This window comes from Contarinia nasturtii, unplaced genomic scaffold, assembly GCF_009176525.2.
Source record: "Contarinia nasturtii isolate CC-2019 unplaced genomic scaffold, AAFC_CNas_1.1 Cnas_scaffold_1240, whole genome shotgun sequence".
Classification (NCBI taxonomy): Eukaryota; Metazoa; Arthropoda; class Insecta; order Diptera; family Cecidomyiidae; genus Contarinia; species Contarinia nasturtii.
The window spans coordinates 3,752,407-3,769,581 of record NW_022198581.1 but is presented as its reverse complement, the minus strand read 5'-3'; the positions used below and the strand labels follow the sequence as shown (position 1 = coordinate 3,769,581).

At 34.0% G+C, this 17,175-nt stretch overlaps 3 protein-coding genes across 8 annotated transcripts; 1 reads left to right on the top strand and 2 right to left on the bottom strand.

Moving 5' to 3' along the window:
• Window positions 1-138: 138 nt before the first annotated feature.
• Window positions 139-8,662, bottom strand: LOC116345111 (unc-112-related protein-like). The gene is made up of 9 exons (XM_031774191.1): window positions 7,753-8,662; window positions 3,620-3,768; window positions 3,103-3,480; window positions 2,554-2,934; window positions 2,258-2,454; window positions 1,941-2,187; window positions 1,660-1,872; window positions 1,304-1,540; window positions 139-1,203 (listed from the first exon to the last, which is right to left on the bottom strand). The coding sequence occupies exons 1-9, from the start codon at window positions 7,877-7,879 to the stop codon at window positions 1,003-1,005; spliced, it is 2,130 nt and encodes a 709-aa protein (XP_031630051.1). The 5' UTR covers window positions 7,880-8,662; the 3' UTR covers window positions 139-1,002.
• LOC116345112 (beta-galactosidase-like) lies at window positions 5,410-14,058 on the top strand. 6 transcript variants are annotated; one of them, XM_031774194.1, is made up of 13 exons: window positions 9,812-9,860; window positions 10,142-10,237; window positions 11,108-11,259; window positions 11,356-11,667; window positions 11,755-11,818; window positions 11,902-11,963; window positions 12,043-12,247; window positions 12,328-12,414; window positions 12,544-12,610; window positions 12,671-12,756; window positions 12,819-13,207; window positions 13,294-13,689; window positions 13,759-14,058. In XM_031774194.1, the coding sequence occupies exons 3-13, from the start codon at window positions 11,185-11,187 to the stop codon at window positions 13,963-13,965; spliced, it is 1,950 nt and encodes a 649-aa protein (XP_031630054.1). In that variant the 5' UTR covers window positions 9,812-9,860; window positions 10,142-10,237; window positions 11,108-11,184; the 3' UTR covers window positions 13,966-14,058. The 6 variants fall into 6 exon arrangements, with proteins under 6 accessions (XP_031630053.1, XP_031630054.1, XP_031630057.1 ...); XM_031774196.1 differs by lacking the exon at window positions 9,812-9,860 and adding an exon at window positions 10,024-10,042; XM_031774193.1 differs by lacking the exons at window positions 9,812-9,860; window positions 10,142-10,237 and adding an exon at window positions 5,410-5,452.
• On the bottom strand, window positions 14,052-15,418 carry LOC116345117. Its single transcript, XM_031774203.1, has 4 exons — window positions 15,204-15,418; window positions 14,858-14,987; window positions 14,414-14,775; window positions 14,052-14,333 (listed from the first exon to the last, which is right to left on the bottom strand). The coding sequence occupies exons 1-4, from the start codon at window positions 15,299-15,301 to the stop codon at window positions 14,156-14,158; spliced, it is 768 nt and encodes a 255-aa protein (XP_031630063.1). The 5' UTR covers window positions 15,302-15,418; the 3' UTR covers window positions 14,052-14,155.
• Between the last annotated feature and the right edge of the window lie 1,757 nt (window positions 15,419-17,175).

The following is a 17,175-nucleotide window of genomic DNA, read 5'->3' as shown; positions in this document are numbered from 1 at the left end:
GTTTATGTTGTTATTGAAACGGAAGTTCAAAGATTTCACACCCAAAATTCCATTGAAGAACAAAATTTAAAAAGAAAGGTGCCATCATCTGACTTCATTTGGCACGATTTTCGGTTAAGAAAAAAAAAACAAGTACAATAACAATTGGTTACACTTTTTATATAATAGTCGGTGCCAATTTTCTATCCAAGTTTAGCCTTGTCGCAAAAACGAAAAAAACACGTTACAAATGTAATGTTTTGTATAACTTTCACATATAATGTATTAATTCAACTAAATTTAAGTTAAGTAGATTGTTTTAAGGCATTTTCTTTTCTAAAATATAGTATATATATTTTTTTAGTACCAATTGTGTCTGTGAATTTTTCGATAAAAGTTTTCGTTCAACAAAATTTCTTTCAATTTTTTTTTTCCTTTTCTTTTGTGTAAATAACGAATGACTCAAAATAGTTTAATTGACGAAGAAGAAAAAAATGTTCATCTATGACACTAATATTATTTGCGTGCTACATGCGAATAAGTATAGGCCTCAATTTCTGTTTTCACTTTTTAATTAATTGAAGTGTTTAGTTTGGCATAAATTCGTTAAAAAATAAACAGAAAGAAAAAAAAAATCCCTAGCATACTGAATTCGTTTGAAAATTACATCAATTTAAGTATATATGAAAACATTCGATTCTCTATAAATTATTTTCTAACCATTTAAATTAATCGTTATCATTTTCTATTAAAAAATATAATATTTCATCATTCAAGGCAACAAGTGTGGGTGTTTGTGTCTGTGTGTAAGTTACAATTTGATTTTTGTTGTTGTTTACGTAAATCGCTTATAATTATTAATGAAGAAGTTAAAAATTGCAAAAGAAAAATATATATATATAGTTGAAAATGATTATTATCCAGTGTTTGCGTTTGTTTTTGTTCTAGAATTAGAACTAATTCAAATCATTTTCTAAAATATGCATATAGACAACAATGTGCATTTGTGTTGAAACCATTCATTCAAACCCAACCGCCGGTCAATTTGTGGAACATTTCTTCGTTTAGCGTTTGATTTGATTCTTTTGAACGCATCGACATAAAAATATAACCACCGATAAATTCATGCACGACTTTACAATCGGACGACAGACACGAGAACACTATACTCTCATCTTCAAATTGAATCATCATACATTTGATTTCCCAATTGACGTTCCATGCCTGCAAAAGAGACAGAATGAATTGTATTAGTTGACACATTGATCGTGATCAGAAAATTGAAAGGAATCTTCAAAACTGTTTTTGATATTGTTATATGTACCTTCATTGTGTTATATCTCCATGTTTTCAAATGATCGCCATTATTTATGTCCATTCGCATGATGCGATTGTGCGCTACACCAAGCAATTCTTCCTTTTTATGGCCGTCAAATTTGATAACAAACAATGTGACACCAAATTCCGGTAAACTTTGCCATGCCGAAATAAATTTAAGCTTTGCATCGATCAACGACAAATCTTTCACATTTGAATGTGCTTCGAGAATTCGTGGTGTTGCCTATTTTGAAATAAGAAAGCAGAGGAAAATAAATTTAATTTTTGTTACATATGTCTACTCCTTTGTAGAACATTTTTTTTCTCCATTAGAAAAGTTCATAAGTTTTACATGGTACTGACCTTTCCTTTAAGTTTTTTGTAAGTACGCGGTGATAAGAAAACACTTGCATCAATCGAATCCGGATTTATGCTGACTACAGGCCCATGAGCTGGCTTTTGCATGCTTAAGAATGATTTTATGCTTGCCACCTCTGAATCATATGAACTATCAGCCAACGAACGACCTTTTGATGCTAAACGGCATGCAGCCATCCATTTTGCATATTGATCTTCCTGTAATGGTAAATAATTTACATGTTTAGGCTACTGTCTGTTTCTAAAAATACAATAATCACACTTACATTATCGCATCGAATCCACATTTCATTATTTGCACCGTAACCCTCCTCCGGTGGCACTTCCAATTTGATATTGAATTTTCCTTGGGCTAAGGTAACTTCAGGCGTAACTTCACAACCGCGTAGATTAATAACAATGGTTGGTGTTTGATTGTTACGGAAATGATCCTTTGACTTATACAGATACAAATATAAATCTTTGTATGCAAACCAATAGCGTTTGTATCCTTTGAGAGTGAATTTTTTCGGTCTGTAAATTGTAGAAAGAGAATGTGTTGTTGAAATGAATTGCACATTTTGCGATATTATAATGTACTTACTTTAAGAATCTCAAAAAATCTGTCAACTCTGGAATATGTGTAATGTCGCTAGTTTTCGAATGACCATTTGATCCGACCAATGTGAGCTGAAGTTCACTTAGAGCTGCATCTATGTCATCATCGGCCGCATTATCCAAACTGGATGTATCAATGCCCGAGTCTGGCTGTTGAATGTCATTTTGTAAATTGACTTGAAGCTATGCAAATGCGAAAAAGAAAATGGAACATTTTAAATTGATTTGATTTGCTTTTTGTTTTATCAATAGTTTATATCGTTGAATGAAATGTATTTGTACCTGTAACGCAGCAAACATTAGCATTTCTTCTTCGGTACAATCGATTTCTTCGTTAAGTAGTTGCCATTTAGCTTGTTCATACAATTGATTAATGCGAACTTGATCGTATTTTGGATTCAAATCAAAGAACGTATAATACTTGAAACGAAGACACAATGTGTCATACTCGCGAATGCCTTGTTCCATTATCGAAAGTGATGAATCAAGCCATGCAACATTCATACGAGCACGTTCGATCAGCGATTTTGGTTTCACCAAACGTGATCGAATGTCTGGACTAGGTGCACGGGGACTGGCAGCCAAATTCTCATGTAAATCACTCAACGATGATGTTGAATCATTGAATGTTGTATAGCCATTCGAACTGTTGTGCTTCCATGTCTAGAATTTGTTTCGAAAACGAAAAAGAAACAAATGAAATACCAAATCAATTACAATAATGTTATTCAAATTCTTGATTATTAACAATGATTTATAGTTATATATATATAATTAAAATTCAATATTTATCATGCAAATGAGCAGAGAAGAGAAAAAAAATCAACATACGCCAGTTGGTGAGCTGATCGGATTGGTTTGACGCGGTGGTTGATACGTATTGTGCTGATATGGTGCGCACGAGAATGGTCCGTGCGGTGAATCCAAACTGCCATTGCTGCTGGTCAATAGTGTCGAATGAGTTGGTATAAATGAATTTGTGTCGGGCGCCGGCGATATGTAATCGCGTCCATAATCGTATTCATTTGCTTGAAATTTTGCCTTTGGAAACGATGAATAATTCTTTTTTAAATGCTGTGATTCCAATTGTTTGCAGAACGATAACTCTTCGGGATGTCGAATTCCAAGATCTTTGCACAAATTCACCACCGCTCTGAATGTATTTGTCGAAAAGTCAACACGACAATCAAGATTACGTAAATCGGGAAGCTAAAAAGATTATAAACATTTTTTTTGTTGTTGTTTAGGATTTCTATTTTCATAAATACGAAACAAATAAATTTGAGAGAGGACTAAAACCATTTCAAAATTTATTGCCGCTTTTAAAAGCGGTGGATTAGTGACTTACTTGAACTCTTAAGACTTTATGCATTGGTGTGAAGTGTAACAAGGCATCGGCATGAACGCCACACTGATCGAGTGTCGATCGTGTGCGTAAAAGCCATGCATTTTTTGATGGCCACCAAAGTGCATGATCCGACCAATCTTTTGGATTTTCTAAAAATAAACAAAAAAACGGAGAGAATTATACCGACAAGCAATATATAAATCTTCTGGCCGATAACATGTTATCAAATAAATTTAGAAAAAAAAAACATTTTAACATTGTTTTGTTTTTTCGTTTTTGTTCCGCGTTTCAAAATGGAAAAAAAAACATTCTTCATGCAGATCGCATACCGTAAAATAAATTGAATATCGTCGAAGGAAAAAAAATAATGCACAATGCACAACGATGTCTCTCTCTTTCACTGAAAGGGAAACGACGAGCAAATGGTTTTTTAATGAGCGTGCAAGAATGCTGTGTGTCAGATGTACCGTTTCGTCTACTTCTATTTTTAGTGATATATATATGTATGTATACGCTAGCATATTGTTGAGAGCGTGCGCGCGGGCGCACGATAAAGAGAACGTGCGGCGTAATTTCTTTTAAATTATGTCTTGCACATGATCGCTTTTCTGCAGAGTGTTTGTAGAGCTATGGCTGCCCGCCACTACTTTTTTTCCTCTCACTCATGTGCTGTTTTACTTTTATTTAGAGCATCTTCATCGATTCAAATTTATAGATCGTTTCGCCAGCCGAGAACAAAATAATTTTTGTTTCGCTGGGGCCAAGTGAACATAGTAAATCACTTGAAATGTTTTATTTTCTTCTTGCTTTTTTTTATTTTGCTTCAATATTAAAAACACTATTGATACAACATATGTATTTTTAGTCATTTTTAACGAGTCTCAATTACATCGAGCGAAATAAAAGCAACTAAAACCGCTTCGAGCCATGGCTATCACGCATACATTATTTCTAGTTGTTGTTGTTTTTTTTTTTTAATTTATTTCTTTGTCCGGTTATATCACTTTCTTATCATTCAATATATTTACGAATGCAATGATCACATGATCATTTGATTCAATTGTCTCAACGAATGTGAATGAATAAAAACATGCATTTCTATTTGCATCTTATTGTGCATAGCAAAGTGATTGCAATTCATTTTCTGCTTTATATATTTCTTTTGCAATGCAAATTACAAAATAGTCGCAATTTATATTCTCCGGAGGAGCGAGAAATTAATTTTAAATGCATGTGTGGGTCTGAGAATTGCAATACAATCTGTGTTTCTCTATGTCTCACTCTCTATGATTTGCACATGTTTTGAAAAATTGTAAAATGATCATAATTCTCTTTTTTTTTCTCTTCAACGGGCATTCACGAAAAATGCACATATTGCACTTTTCTCACAGCCCATAAATGCCATATTTCAATCATATATGCAAATTGAATTGCGGCAGTGATGGCGGAGGAGAAGATGGCGGCAGTGGGTCACATACCTACAATTTTTTTTTGTTCACTCGTTGTTTTTGAATAAAACACGTAAATTGAGCGAACAAATGAAGTAAACAATTGTTAATGGAAATATTTTTTGCTGTGCATACCAACCCTCGGCCTCGATCAATTTCCTCGAAATTCCGCGGCTATTTTTAATAATCAACAATATGTGTAACGCTCGAATGAATCAAGTATTGAAAATCTCGAAATTCCGATCGATCATCAGAAATCGAACGTGTGGACGGGCGAGTAAAATAGTGCACGCATCGACTCTATCGATGATAGAATCATGTATAATATAATTGAGTTTATTCAATCATTTCACTTGAATGGACAAAGCCGAGCATAGAGATCATGGTAAGTCATTTCGCCAAATACACAAATCGTACACGCTCTCGCACATATTTTGATTGAAAACGAGAAAAGAGAGAGAGAAAGAGCGCGCGCTAGAGCGAAAACATTTCGAACCCACACATACTTTGATTTGTGTGTGTGACGTAGTATCATAATTACATTGACGATGATTATTATTATTATTATTATTATTGTTTTTCGTTTTGTTTTTACTGTAAGCGAAAAATGAAAATATCAGCACAAAATTTATAAATTAAGGCATAAACAATAATAGAGAGCCAATGTGTATAAATGTAAATACCAAAGCATGATGTCGTATTTTTTGTTGTTGTTGTTGTTTCTTTCATTTATTCTTCTTCATTTTGGTTTGTATCATCGTTTTTCATAAAATATTGTAAATATGTTTAATCGGGCGGTGTCTGTATAACTTAGATGTTTAACAAACACATATTTATACGACAGACACGACTAATGCGATATGAGTGAGTGAGCGGACGCGCGCGCTCGTGCTTGTTCGTTTGCATTAGGTCCAAGTAAACACCAACATTTTTAATGTATTTTAAATGGGAATAAGCCATATATTGAAATCCATGTCTGACTGTGTCTGATGTGAGTGTGAGCACACGAGAGCGGCAAACACCCGACCAAGTAAATGAGTGAGCGAACAAACGATGGTATATGGCGGCGAGTAAATAAATACTTAATCAGTGTTGGGAATTCGTTATAAATGCGAACGGCTGGAAGAAATAAAATGTGAGATAGAGCGAACGAGCGTGATGGTTGATAGAGCGAGAAAACACCAACAACTGTGAGCAAAACCAAACTGAATGGTGCATTCAAATCGATTCGGTAGGAATTTGATCGCATTACGACGAAAAAGAAATCGCTCCATTTGTCACACCACAAGCTATATGCGTGTGCGTCGATGTATGTGCGATTCACATATGTCAATTTGCTCAAAGAACTAATGAAACAACGTGAAGAACAAAAAAAAGAAAAACAATTGAGAAAATAAATGTATGGCTGATTCCCCTGCCCAGCAGTGACATTGAGTGTTGTTTGATTGCGTCAGAAATTAAAAAAAAAATAGTGTATAAGACCTAAAAATATATACTATACCCAGAGAGCCAGAAGACTATGTATCGCTCTGACTGACTGTCTGTATACGTCGTCGTACATTTGTGTAGGAAAAAAGATCGAAGCAAAACTGAATAAAATCGCATATACATGTGTGTTGGATTATTCACTTATATTAATATATTATTACTGAAAGAGAGAAGAGAAGGAAAGAAAAACACTCAACGAGAAACAAAACGAGAGAGAATAAAGATTGTGTGTGCGTAACGGAAACATATGCGTACAAATACCGTAAAAAGACCAACAGAATAATTGATTTTCAGATTTTTCTCTGATTCAATTGATTTGGAATGTCTGGATGTTTTCTCTTGGTGCAATTTCAAAAATGCATCGTATCGGCATTTTTATCGATGCACACGATGAGATTTTCATCAAAATTTATCCATGTGCGCACGGTATGCGTGTGTATTTGTGAGCGAAAATCCATCTCAAAATAATGTCAATGACAAACATTTCTGTGAAGCGGTCTTCAACACCAACACTTTTTTTTCTTCTTCTTCTTCGTGATTGTTGTTGTCGTTGCCGATCGTATTTTTCTACATCATTTTTTTCTTTCTTTCTTTTTGGTCAATTGAAGTTGTTGAATGAGAAATTCGTTGAAATCGTCATTGTATATGCATAAGGAGGGAAATGATCATGATGATCATCAAGAATCGACATTTAAAAAAAAAGAGAGATGCGGATTGGAGTCAGCCGTTTCTACCATTGGAATGTATTTGTGCATCCATTTCTTTTTCTCTATTTATTTTATTCTTCTTTTTATTTTGCGCTTGGATTTTAATTATGTGGATCACTTTTTTTGCGTACATACAACGAAAGTATTTCATTACGATTCGCTCGATTCCCTCTGTGCGCCAACATATGCAAAATCTCATTCAGTCGAAACGCTATATCCTTTTCTCTGGCTCTCTGGCTCTCTCACAATCCAACTATGGATCCATTGGAGTTGCAGAAACGCAAGAAAGAGAAAAAACAACTCGATCGAAAATGTATAATGTTTCAAGGCAAACAGAATGATGTCGCCGTGACTTTATATCTAGCTCAAATGTATATATAAACATACAACAACACTATGGCGACAAGGAAAGAAAAAAAACTTTTATTTTTTTCTTTGATGTCATTACGTAAAAAAAATAATAAAAATGACAAAAATGTAAACAACAAACCTGGATCCACTAATTTCAGCATTAAACCACCAATGTGAAGATCACCACGAACCCGTAGTGTTTTCTCGACTTGGAGGTCGGTGATAAAAATCCGCAAATTCCATGTATTGTCACCGACGTGAATCATTTTTCGCTGCTTTTTTTTCGCTTTTGTTATTCGTTATTAATTCGTGATGATGATAAATCTAATGCGCAATGCGTTGTATATTTTACCGTAATCAGCTTCGTATTTATATCGTTGTATGTAATGGTACACTCACATTTAAATTTGTTATAACTTATTATTCTTTTTGAGAGAGGCACCTTTTTTTGGTCACAACAATTTTATGACTGTTGACTATTTTTTCTCTCTATATTTTTTTTCGTTTTTCACTCGAAACGAGATTTTTTTTTTTTACATATACCAAACAGGCCGTAAACAACACACTGCAATCAGTAATATTCTTGAATGCATTTGAAATTGAAAATATTTTTTTTTTCGTATGTTTTAACAAAAAAATTCACACATTTTCACTAGATATTCGGATCTTTAAACAATCCGTTGTTGTTGTCGTCGTGGTCGTTGTCGTGTTTCTCCGAAAATCACACTGAACGCAGCAACCAACCGATGTTCACAACAATTGTAACGCAATTTTTACGCAATGCAACACACAGTTGTCAACAAATTTCAATGAAAATTCAACAAATTAATTGACAAAAAAATCGAATAAATCACACAAGTTTTCGGGACACAAACGAACGAAAGAAGAAAAAAAAATCATAAATTTATATATATATAAAAGTGCCCAGAACACGGTTAATGCTACTGATGAACTATTTTCACATAGTCGATCTTTGGATTTGTTTCAGTGTAATTTGTTCACATTGCATATGTGTATGTGGTGTCGTATGCGTATGAACAGTTGTGTTGGAATGAAATGAATGTGTATGCGCTATGTGTAGGTCGACGGGTGTATAACTCTTGAATGGTCTCATTGACTATAAGGAAACTATGCAACCAACTATACAACTGATTACACATTTATATGTACAAGCAACGAAATACCACGACGATTTCATTTGCAAATGTGTTGGTGTTTGTATATAGTCAGACGGCATTGATATAGTATTGATGTCAATAAAAGCCATACAACTATCGACATCTTGTGGAAATCGTCTGTATTTGTGGTTTTTATTCTCTTGTCATAGACGTTGTTGTTTGCATATACCAATAGGTAGTTGGTTTGCCTTTATTTTTAGCCTCTCTCACAAGCATACTGTACATCTGATTTATGATGGATTGAAATATGAAGACAAAACAACATTTAAAACAAATCTTGTTGTATACATGCACGCAGCGGTTAGCAAATACAACGACAAAACCACTATTTTTAGTCATTTCACTTTTCAAATGAATGATGATGAGAAAAATATGAAGCAAGTAACATCTATTGCTTGTAACGACCGATCGACACGCAGTTGCATTTGTGTACACGGTACACGCATTTATGTATTGGAGCAAATCGTACACAAACAAAATGTGCCATACGCTTCCTTTATGCTTTGCATATTTTGTCGATTTTTCGACGTCTTGTTCATTCACTTCTTCGACGCGCAAACAAGCATTTCTCTTTCTCTCTACTTTTCTGCTGCGGTCTCCTTATTTTTGTTGTTCCTCTGTCACCTTAGGCATGTAACTGTATTGGTATGCCGTTTCAAACGAGTATTTTCTGTTTTGAACAAAAACACACCGTAAATCGGCAATATTCTATTGCAATAACGTATTGCGATATAGTCCATAATTCACATAATCTTATTCTCGGCTCTTTTCTCGTCTTTCTTTCTGCTTTAGCCTGTGAGATAGATAGAGATTTTGCAAGAGGTTCGATGTAAACGATTTCAAACTGATAGTACAGTTTGTGGAATCGTTCTTGATTGGCCGCCGAATGTTGCGTTCTGCCGATTTAATTAAAAAAAAAAAAAATTTGGTGTTGAAAAACACGACTTTTCTTTCTTTAATTAAGTTTTAAAATTAAATCATTAAATCAAATTGATCAAGTGTGGTGCTGTTGACTTTTTTTTACTTCAATGTCAATGAATTTTTTTGTTTAGATTTAAAACTGTTCAAAGTAAGATACAAAAAACCGAAAAATTTGAAAATTTATTTAATTGAGTCGTACATTTTTTTTATCGCGATTAAATTGATTCTGTATAAATCATATTCTTTTGAAAGCGTCTTTCTATACCAAATATTTAAAAAAATACAGTCTATCAGAAATCAGTTTCATAACGGTTGCTCAATTATTTTTTCGTAAGCTTGAACTACTTGAGTATTTTTTCAAACATTTGTGATAATTTACAATTGAATCATTCATGATAACACCAAAAATTAAACTTTGTTCGTGTACAGATTAGATTTGAATTTTGGTCAATGTTTAACATTCGACCGTTTAACATTGTAACACACAGAGCCCCGAAGCGACTGATGCAACGTGCAATATATCAGGTAAAAACAGGCAAACCACAAAAATTCCAAAAAAACAAACAAACAATATCCATCGAAAACGTCATTGAACTTTTAATTGTGCCTGGAGATAATATTCAATATAGTCTAAAATTTGGTCATTTTATTTTATGCTCTGATAGCTAATGTTTTGCGCGCATTGTTTATGCGTACGTGTGTTTACAATTATTTACCACATTTAGTACAAACAAAAATACGCATTGCAAAAAGAGCAAAGCGAACGAGAGAATAAAAACAATTGTTAAAATAGTTTAACCAATGATTCTATTCAGTATTTAAATTATACGTTTCGCATAAACTATTGAATTTAAAAACACACACACACAATCACTCATAACAAACCGTTGCTGTTTATGGAATTCAGTTTAAGCGAGGTTTGTACTTCTAATAGAACAAATCTTCACATTGTATATTTTATTTTTCATTCAATTCCCCGAAATTTTTCGTTTCTGACGTTTATCACTTTTGCGTTGTATAAAAATACAACTTTGATATTTTTCGGTTCATTTGCGTAGACCGAGTCCAGTAGCGCGGATTTCTTTTTTTCGCTTAACTTTGAAATTGATAAGAGAAAGTATTTTATTTGGATTCATATTCTTTTTTTTTAAATTCAATTGAAGGCAAGTGCCATTATCATGTTAAGATGCTTTTAATTTCTAATGATGATCATTATTTTCTACTTTCGTGTATTAATTTACCGGTTTTCAAGCGACAGTGCAACAATGTTTATAATGTATTTAGAAGTTTTTGGAAAAATGTCTTTCGAGAGGACGTGTACATTATTTTTGTTTGAACAAATATAATCAGTGGAAATGTCACTTGTTTTATAACAATCAATTTCTGTTTTTCTAGTTAATCACATATTGACCTATCACTTTAAAAACGTTGTTACAATTGTAATTGAGAAATCGATCGTATGCTGTGAAAAAATGCGATTACAAACCAACCTTTTGATTGTTTCGGCACTGTTTATACTACAAACTAGAAGCCATTCAAATACAGTGGTGAGTTTTAGTGACTAACTTTGATTTCATGTTATTGATCATAAGATTGTAAATTAAAGACGAATTTAAAACAAAATGATCCAAATCCAATTGTAGCATCGAAGTTTTCGCATTGATTACGAAAACGATTGTTTTTTAAAAGATGGACAGCCGTTTCGTTTTGTTGCTGGTTCGTTTCATTATTTTCGAGCGTTACCAGATACTTGGCGCCAAAAATTGCGCACAATGAGGGCAGCCGGTTTGAATGCAGTCACAACGTATGTTGAATGGTCACTGCACAATCCAAAACCGGATACATTCATTTGGAATGGAATGGGTGACATTGAACAATTTATACGATTAGCTGCCGAAGAAGATTTATTAGTTATTCTTCGACCCGGACCGTATATCTGTGCCGAAAGAGATATGGTATGAACAAAACAAAACAAAAACTAATGAATTTAAATTATGATGACATTTAAAAACAAAAAACACACACACATTTTGATATGATAGGGTGGTTTCCCATATTGGCTTTTGAGACGTTATCCAGGAATTAAAATGCGGACATATGATACGGGTAATTAAAAACGAGCTGAAATAATGTCAAACACATTAAAAACATAGACACACCGAGAATATTTAATGATTCTTGATTCGCAGATTATCTAAAGGAAGTTCGCATTTGGTATAATTCACTTTTTCCAAGAATAACTCGTTATTTGGTGAGTTACATTTATTTTTAAAGATTAAAATTGATAAAATGACACAGTATTTTTTTTTGTTTTTGATTTTTTCTTATAGTATGGAAATGGAGGTCCAATTATAATGGTACAAGTGGAGAATGAGTATGGATCGTTTGCCTGTGATAGAAACTATTCACTCTGGTTACGAGATGAGACGTTATCGTTTGTTGGTGACAAAGCGGTTCTTTTTACTAATGACGGACCGTCACAATTGCCTTGTGGAAAAATTGATAACGTATTAGCTACCTTAGACTTTGGATCTGGTTAGTTTTTCTTTTTGACCATTAAGTTTTTTGAAGAAGTATAACATTTATTTGATACTTTTATTCGCAATTCGTTTCAGCATCGCGCAATAGTATCGATCAAACTTGGAGAAGACTACGTGAGTTTCAACCAAAAGGACCGCTTGTAAATGCTGAATATTACCCAGGCTAGTTGATAAAAAAATATATTTATTAATCATTAGACTATGCGTCACTCAAAAATGTCAATTCCAAAATGACTCACAATATTTTTTTAAGTTGAAGTAATTATTGTTTACATTTTCTTCGAAATTCAGGCTGGTTGACACATTGGCAAGAGCCGTTGTCAAGGGTTGAATCACAGCCTGTAGTTGATTCGCTTAGGTAAGAAACATTGATTGTACGGAACAGTACGCAAATATGAAAATATGTGGGTTTTTACAGATTCATGTTGGATGTAGGTGCCAGTGTTAATTTCTATATGTTTTTCGGTGGAACAAATTTTGGATTTACAGCTGGTGCAAATGATGGTAATGATTTTGTATGTTTTAAGCAAATTGTTTTAGCTCACGAGTTGTATTTATTGAAATAGGTGGTCCTGGAAAATATCAAGCCGATTTAACATCGTATGATTATGATGCTCCGATGGATGAAGCGGGTGATCCAACGCCAAAATATATGCTAATTCGAGATGCCATAAAGGATTATTTACCATTGCCAAATATTTCGGTGCCAGCACGTGCACCAAAAATGACACTACCTCCCGTGCGATTAATACCAAAAATGACACTTTTATCGCCAATTGCACGACAAAAATTCGGTCAACCATCAATCCGATCACGTATTCCATTAACCTTTGAACAAATCGATCAAAATTCTGGTTTTGTGCTGTACGAAGCCGTTTTGCCGCCACTTAATTTCGATCCATCCATTTTTGCCATACCAAAACTAAACGATCGAGCTATCGTACTTATTGATGATGTAAGCGATTACTCTATTTAAGCAGCAATCAAGCAAGTAAATCTAATCAGTTATATTCATTTATTTTTTTCCTTCTTCTAAACAAGATGGTCGTTGGTTATCTATCACGAGAAAATCTCGTAAATGCAGTAGGTTTGAATGCGGGATTTTCAGGAAAAACAGTCCAAGTGTTGGTTGAGAGCCAGGGTCGTATCAATTACAATGTAATGAATGATTTCAAAGGGATAATCGGCAACGTTCAAGTGAATAATATGCCTTTGTTAAATTGGACAATGACCGGTTTTCCGTTAGAAGATGTTGAACAAATTGAAGATTTAATTTCCGAACGCATCGAAAACGATATCCTTGAAAATTCGGGCCGATCGACGGCAGATTTCAGTACAGATATTATGAAAAATGGCCCTAGAATTTTTCATGCAACATTCAATATTGATGCAGCTGAAATTCATGACACATATATAAATCCATCTGGATGGGGAAAGGTGTGAATTTTATACATTTGTTAAATTTAATACCCTTTTTCATTTTTTTCTTGTTTTTCACCAATTTAGGGAATAATATTTATCAATGGCTTCAATTTGGGCCGGTATTGGCCACTGGTTGGACCTCAAATTACATTATACCTACCAAAACAACTATTACGGCGACGAAACAATTTGCTAATTCTGATTGAACTTCAAAAATCCGCTAACAATGGATATATCACATTTAGTAATTATCATATTTTCAATACAAAAATACCTCAAGATGACAATTGATGAACTCTTCACTACTGGGCAATAAATGTGACAAATAATTTAAAAGTTTTTTTTTATTGTTAATCAAAACGGAAAATAAATTGTTTATTTGAACGAAATGTCTTATCATCTATACAAATTGTTTTGGTTTTTTTGGATATTGTTTGTGAATAAAGGCAATTGTCAAAGTCGTTTAAATATATGGATTGTATTAAGTGCTAGCTGCTCCCGCACCTGGCATCAATTTTGAAAGTATTTGCAACGTCTGATCCTTGTTCAATGGGCAACTGTTGTATATTTTTTCACATGGGTCTGCATCGAGGTTTTTACCATTTTCCAATGCTTCTTTTACTGCCGTTCCGTTGAGCATGTAGTCAATGAGTGCATTGCTGAAATGTTCAAGGGACATTTTTCATTATTTCCAAGTGTTTTGCTTGAACTTGAATTTGGGATGGCGTTCAATACTTACTCGGACAATGCGTTGACAATTTGATCGGTTTGATCGGCGGTGCCCATTTTATGGTGGTAAACCGATTGACGAACATAGGTGCAAACAGCACGTTGCATGCAATTTGTTGAATCAATATTATCTTTGCCCAAAATGTCATCCAATTTGGCGAGCATTTCGGAGAAACCGGTTGGATCACCACCATCAACACTGCGATAATTACCACTATATCCACCGTATCCACTATAACCACCATTCAAACTGCCAACAATTTTCGGAATGATCAACAAAGCACCAACGCCAATAATTGCACCGAGAACCACGCCACCCAAATCAATTTTCATCGGACTGTATCCATAGCCAACGCCAGAATGTGGATATGACTTGAAAAAGGGAAACATATCGAATGGTACCGTATCAAACATTACGAATGGTAAAATTGTATAAAATTGATGGTAAAATTACGTTTACAGATCCATAGCCCGTTGAATAACCCAATCGTTCGACACGATCAGACGTGGGGGCAGCGTATGTATCGTTTTCCTTGTATGAACGATCCCATTGAGGTGGAGCATGTTTATCGGCCATTGTGTAGCTTCAAAATAAATTTTTGAAAATTATTTCAAGTTTTTTCTTCACCAATTTTCAAAAAAAGGAAGAAAATATGTGAAATGGCCAAAAACTAGAATTTTGAACAAAAATTGAATCCAAGCAGTGATCCATTAAGAAGCCAAATGTGTCCATTGGTGAGATTTTCATTCAATTCGGATTCACTAACTTAAAACTATAAGTAACTATGTTAAACGTTTACCTTTTGCTGGCCGTTTCGTATTTTGGAATAGCCGCACAGGTGCTGATGAGAAGTGCAAAGACTCCAATAAATCCACAGAATTTGAAAATGTTATCCATTTTTGTTTGTTATTTTCACTGATTTTTTTTTTAAACTTTTCACAAAATGTTGTCGCGAATTTTTGGTCGCTTTTTGCGATGCTTCTATGATGAACAACGAATGAATGATACAAAATACCACCGATCACAATGAATTTATAAGAAACTGTTGTCACAGGCAGAAGAATTTGAACAAAAGAAAATATGTATTGCAGCAACCGCATTTTTCCTCCAAATTACTGAAACCTTTTTTTTCTGCTTGCTCTCTAATCAGTTCCCCATTTGTTGTTTTTTTTTGTGTTGTTGTTTTTTCAATTCGTGACTTTGTTTTCCTCCCCAAAATTTCTTTAGTTAAACGATCATACAACGGCAATGTCATAATATATGATTGCGGCTGTTATGTTCACGCACACAGGCGACAGACTGAACGAACAATGAATAGAAAAAAAAACAACGCCAGAAACTACATTGAGTAAACATGTGCATCATTGAGAAATATACCGAGCATATTTAACCGTTATTATTTCAGCTTATTAAACACACATAATGCTGAGCGCGCACACACACGCTCGCCGTAGATTCGCAATCGAATGCATAGCTCGAAATCTTGAACTAGTCAAACATCCGCCTGGCTGTGAGCACCAAAATTCATGGCATAAACATGTCTGAATCACTGAAAGTAAAAACAACAAGCCGGGAGTACCGCAAATCATCAATGCTCTCTTTCATACACTTTGAAAAGAGCTCAACGGATTTTCATTCTTTTTGCTTGCTAAACGCACCGACCGTAAAAATGAATAAGTAATTCCATATAACAAGATTGACTGATTTTTATCACAAACGATGACGACTTCGGCGGCGACGACGACGACGACAAAGTGTGTCTCTTCCGAAAATTCATTTTTCAATCTTTTACTTTCAAAACTTTCGTAGCGCAGCAACGGCACATAACGTGATAATAGTTACAATTCGAAGTTCAATTTTGGAAGATATGCATTATTCACAATAACAATGGGCACAACTCCCGAAACAACTACATTGTTGTTCGTTTGTTTGTCATTCGATTGAATGTTGAACATAACTTTGGGGAAGCGAATTTTGAACAGAAAACACATTCGACTTGATTCGAAATGCATGTCGAATCATGATCTTGCGCACACCTATCCTATTATCGCTCTCTTTTTTTCTTCTTTTTTTCAGAATCAAAGCCTTGGAATCAACCATTATAATAGGAATGAAAACGGTTAAATAACGGCTGCGACGATGATCGGTACGATTCATATTGTGTTGTTAAACAATTAATTATGACATCAACAACAAACTTTGGAAGGCCTAAATTACAAGTGACACAATTTTAAAAAGAAACAAAAAAATGTATGCTGGAATCGTAAATCATGGCTCTGTCGAAAAACACTGAAGAAATGTTGAATTTCTATTCATTCCATCCATACAATGTTTTTTTCCGTCTCGCGCTTATTGTGACACATTGTTACTGTAAGTGAATATTTCATGAAAATTGGATCGAATTGAAATATTCTTTGCAGATTTCGGATATTGTGAGAATATAGGTGACCAAAATAAACAAAAACCATCTGTTGTCAAAGCCAAAGGAATATTTTAAGGCGTCATCAGTTCAATGTTAAGTTAGTAAAGTTCGAAAAAGTTCTAAATAATTTCGGTGAATGGTAGAAATCCCCATCGTTCACATTTTGAAACCAAATACACTTTAATAATAATTGAGTTTTGGTTTCACTTTTTAATCAAATAAGTTTTATTCCTTTCCCGTAACTATCCATTTATGTATAATCAAACGCCTTTGGAAACATTATTCGCATGGACTATCATAACTAATACATCATCTTGAGAGTAAACTCGAACACATATAGTCCAATTAT

Excerpts from the sequence above, each read along its gene's own strand:
- LOC116345117 (XM_031774203.1), bottom strand. The coding sequence starts at position 15,301 with ATGGATAACATTTTCAAATTCTGTGGATTTATTGGAGTCTTTGCACTT. Across the intron at positions 14,988-15,203 it reads TACGAAACGGCCAGCAAAAG|CTACACAATGGCCGATAAAC; the intron begins GTAAACGTTTAA and ends TTTATTTTGAAG. Across the intron at positions 14,334-14,413 it reads ATTGTCAACGCATTGTCCGA|CAATGCACTCATTGACTACA; the intron begins GTAAGTATTGAA and ends TGAACATTTCAG.
- LOC116345111 (XM_031774191.1), bottom strand. The coding sequence starts at position 7,879 with ATGATTCACGTCGGTGACAATACATGGAATTTGCGGATTTTTATCACC. Across the intron at positions 3,769-7,752 it reads GCTGAAATTAGTGGATCCAG|AAAATCCAAAAGATTGGTCG; the intron begins GTTTGTTGTTTA and ends GTTTATTTTTAG. Across the intron at positions 2,935-3,102 it reads CGATCAGCTCACCAACTGGC|ACATGGAAGCACAACAGTTC; the intron begins GTATGTTGATTT and ends AACAAATTCTAG.
- LOC116345112 (XM_031774193.1), top strand. The coding sequence starts at position 5,425 with ATGGACAAAGCCGAGCATAGAGATCATG. Across the intron at positions 11,819-11,901 it reads AATGCGGACATATGATACGG|ATTATCTAAAGGAAGTTCGC; the intron begins GTAATTAAAAAC and ends CTTGATTCGCAG. Across the intron at positions 12,611-12,670 it reads CCTGTAGTTGATTCGCTTAG|ATTCATGTTGGATGTAGGTG; the intron begins GTAAGAAACATT and ends GGGTTTTTACAG.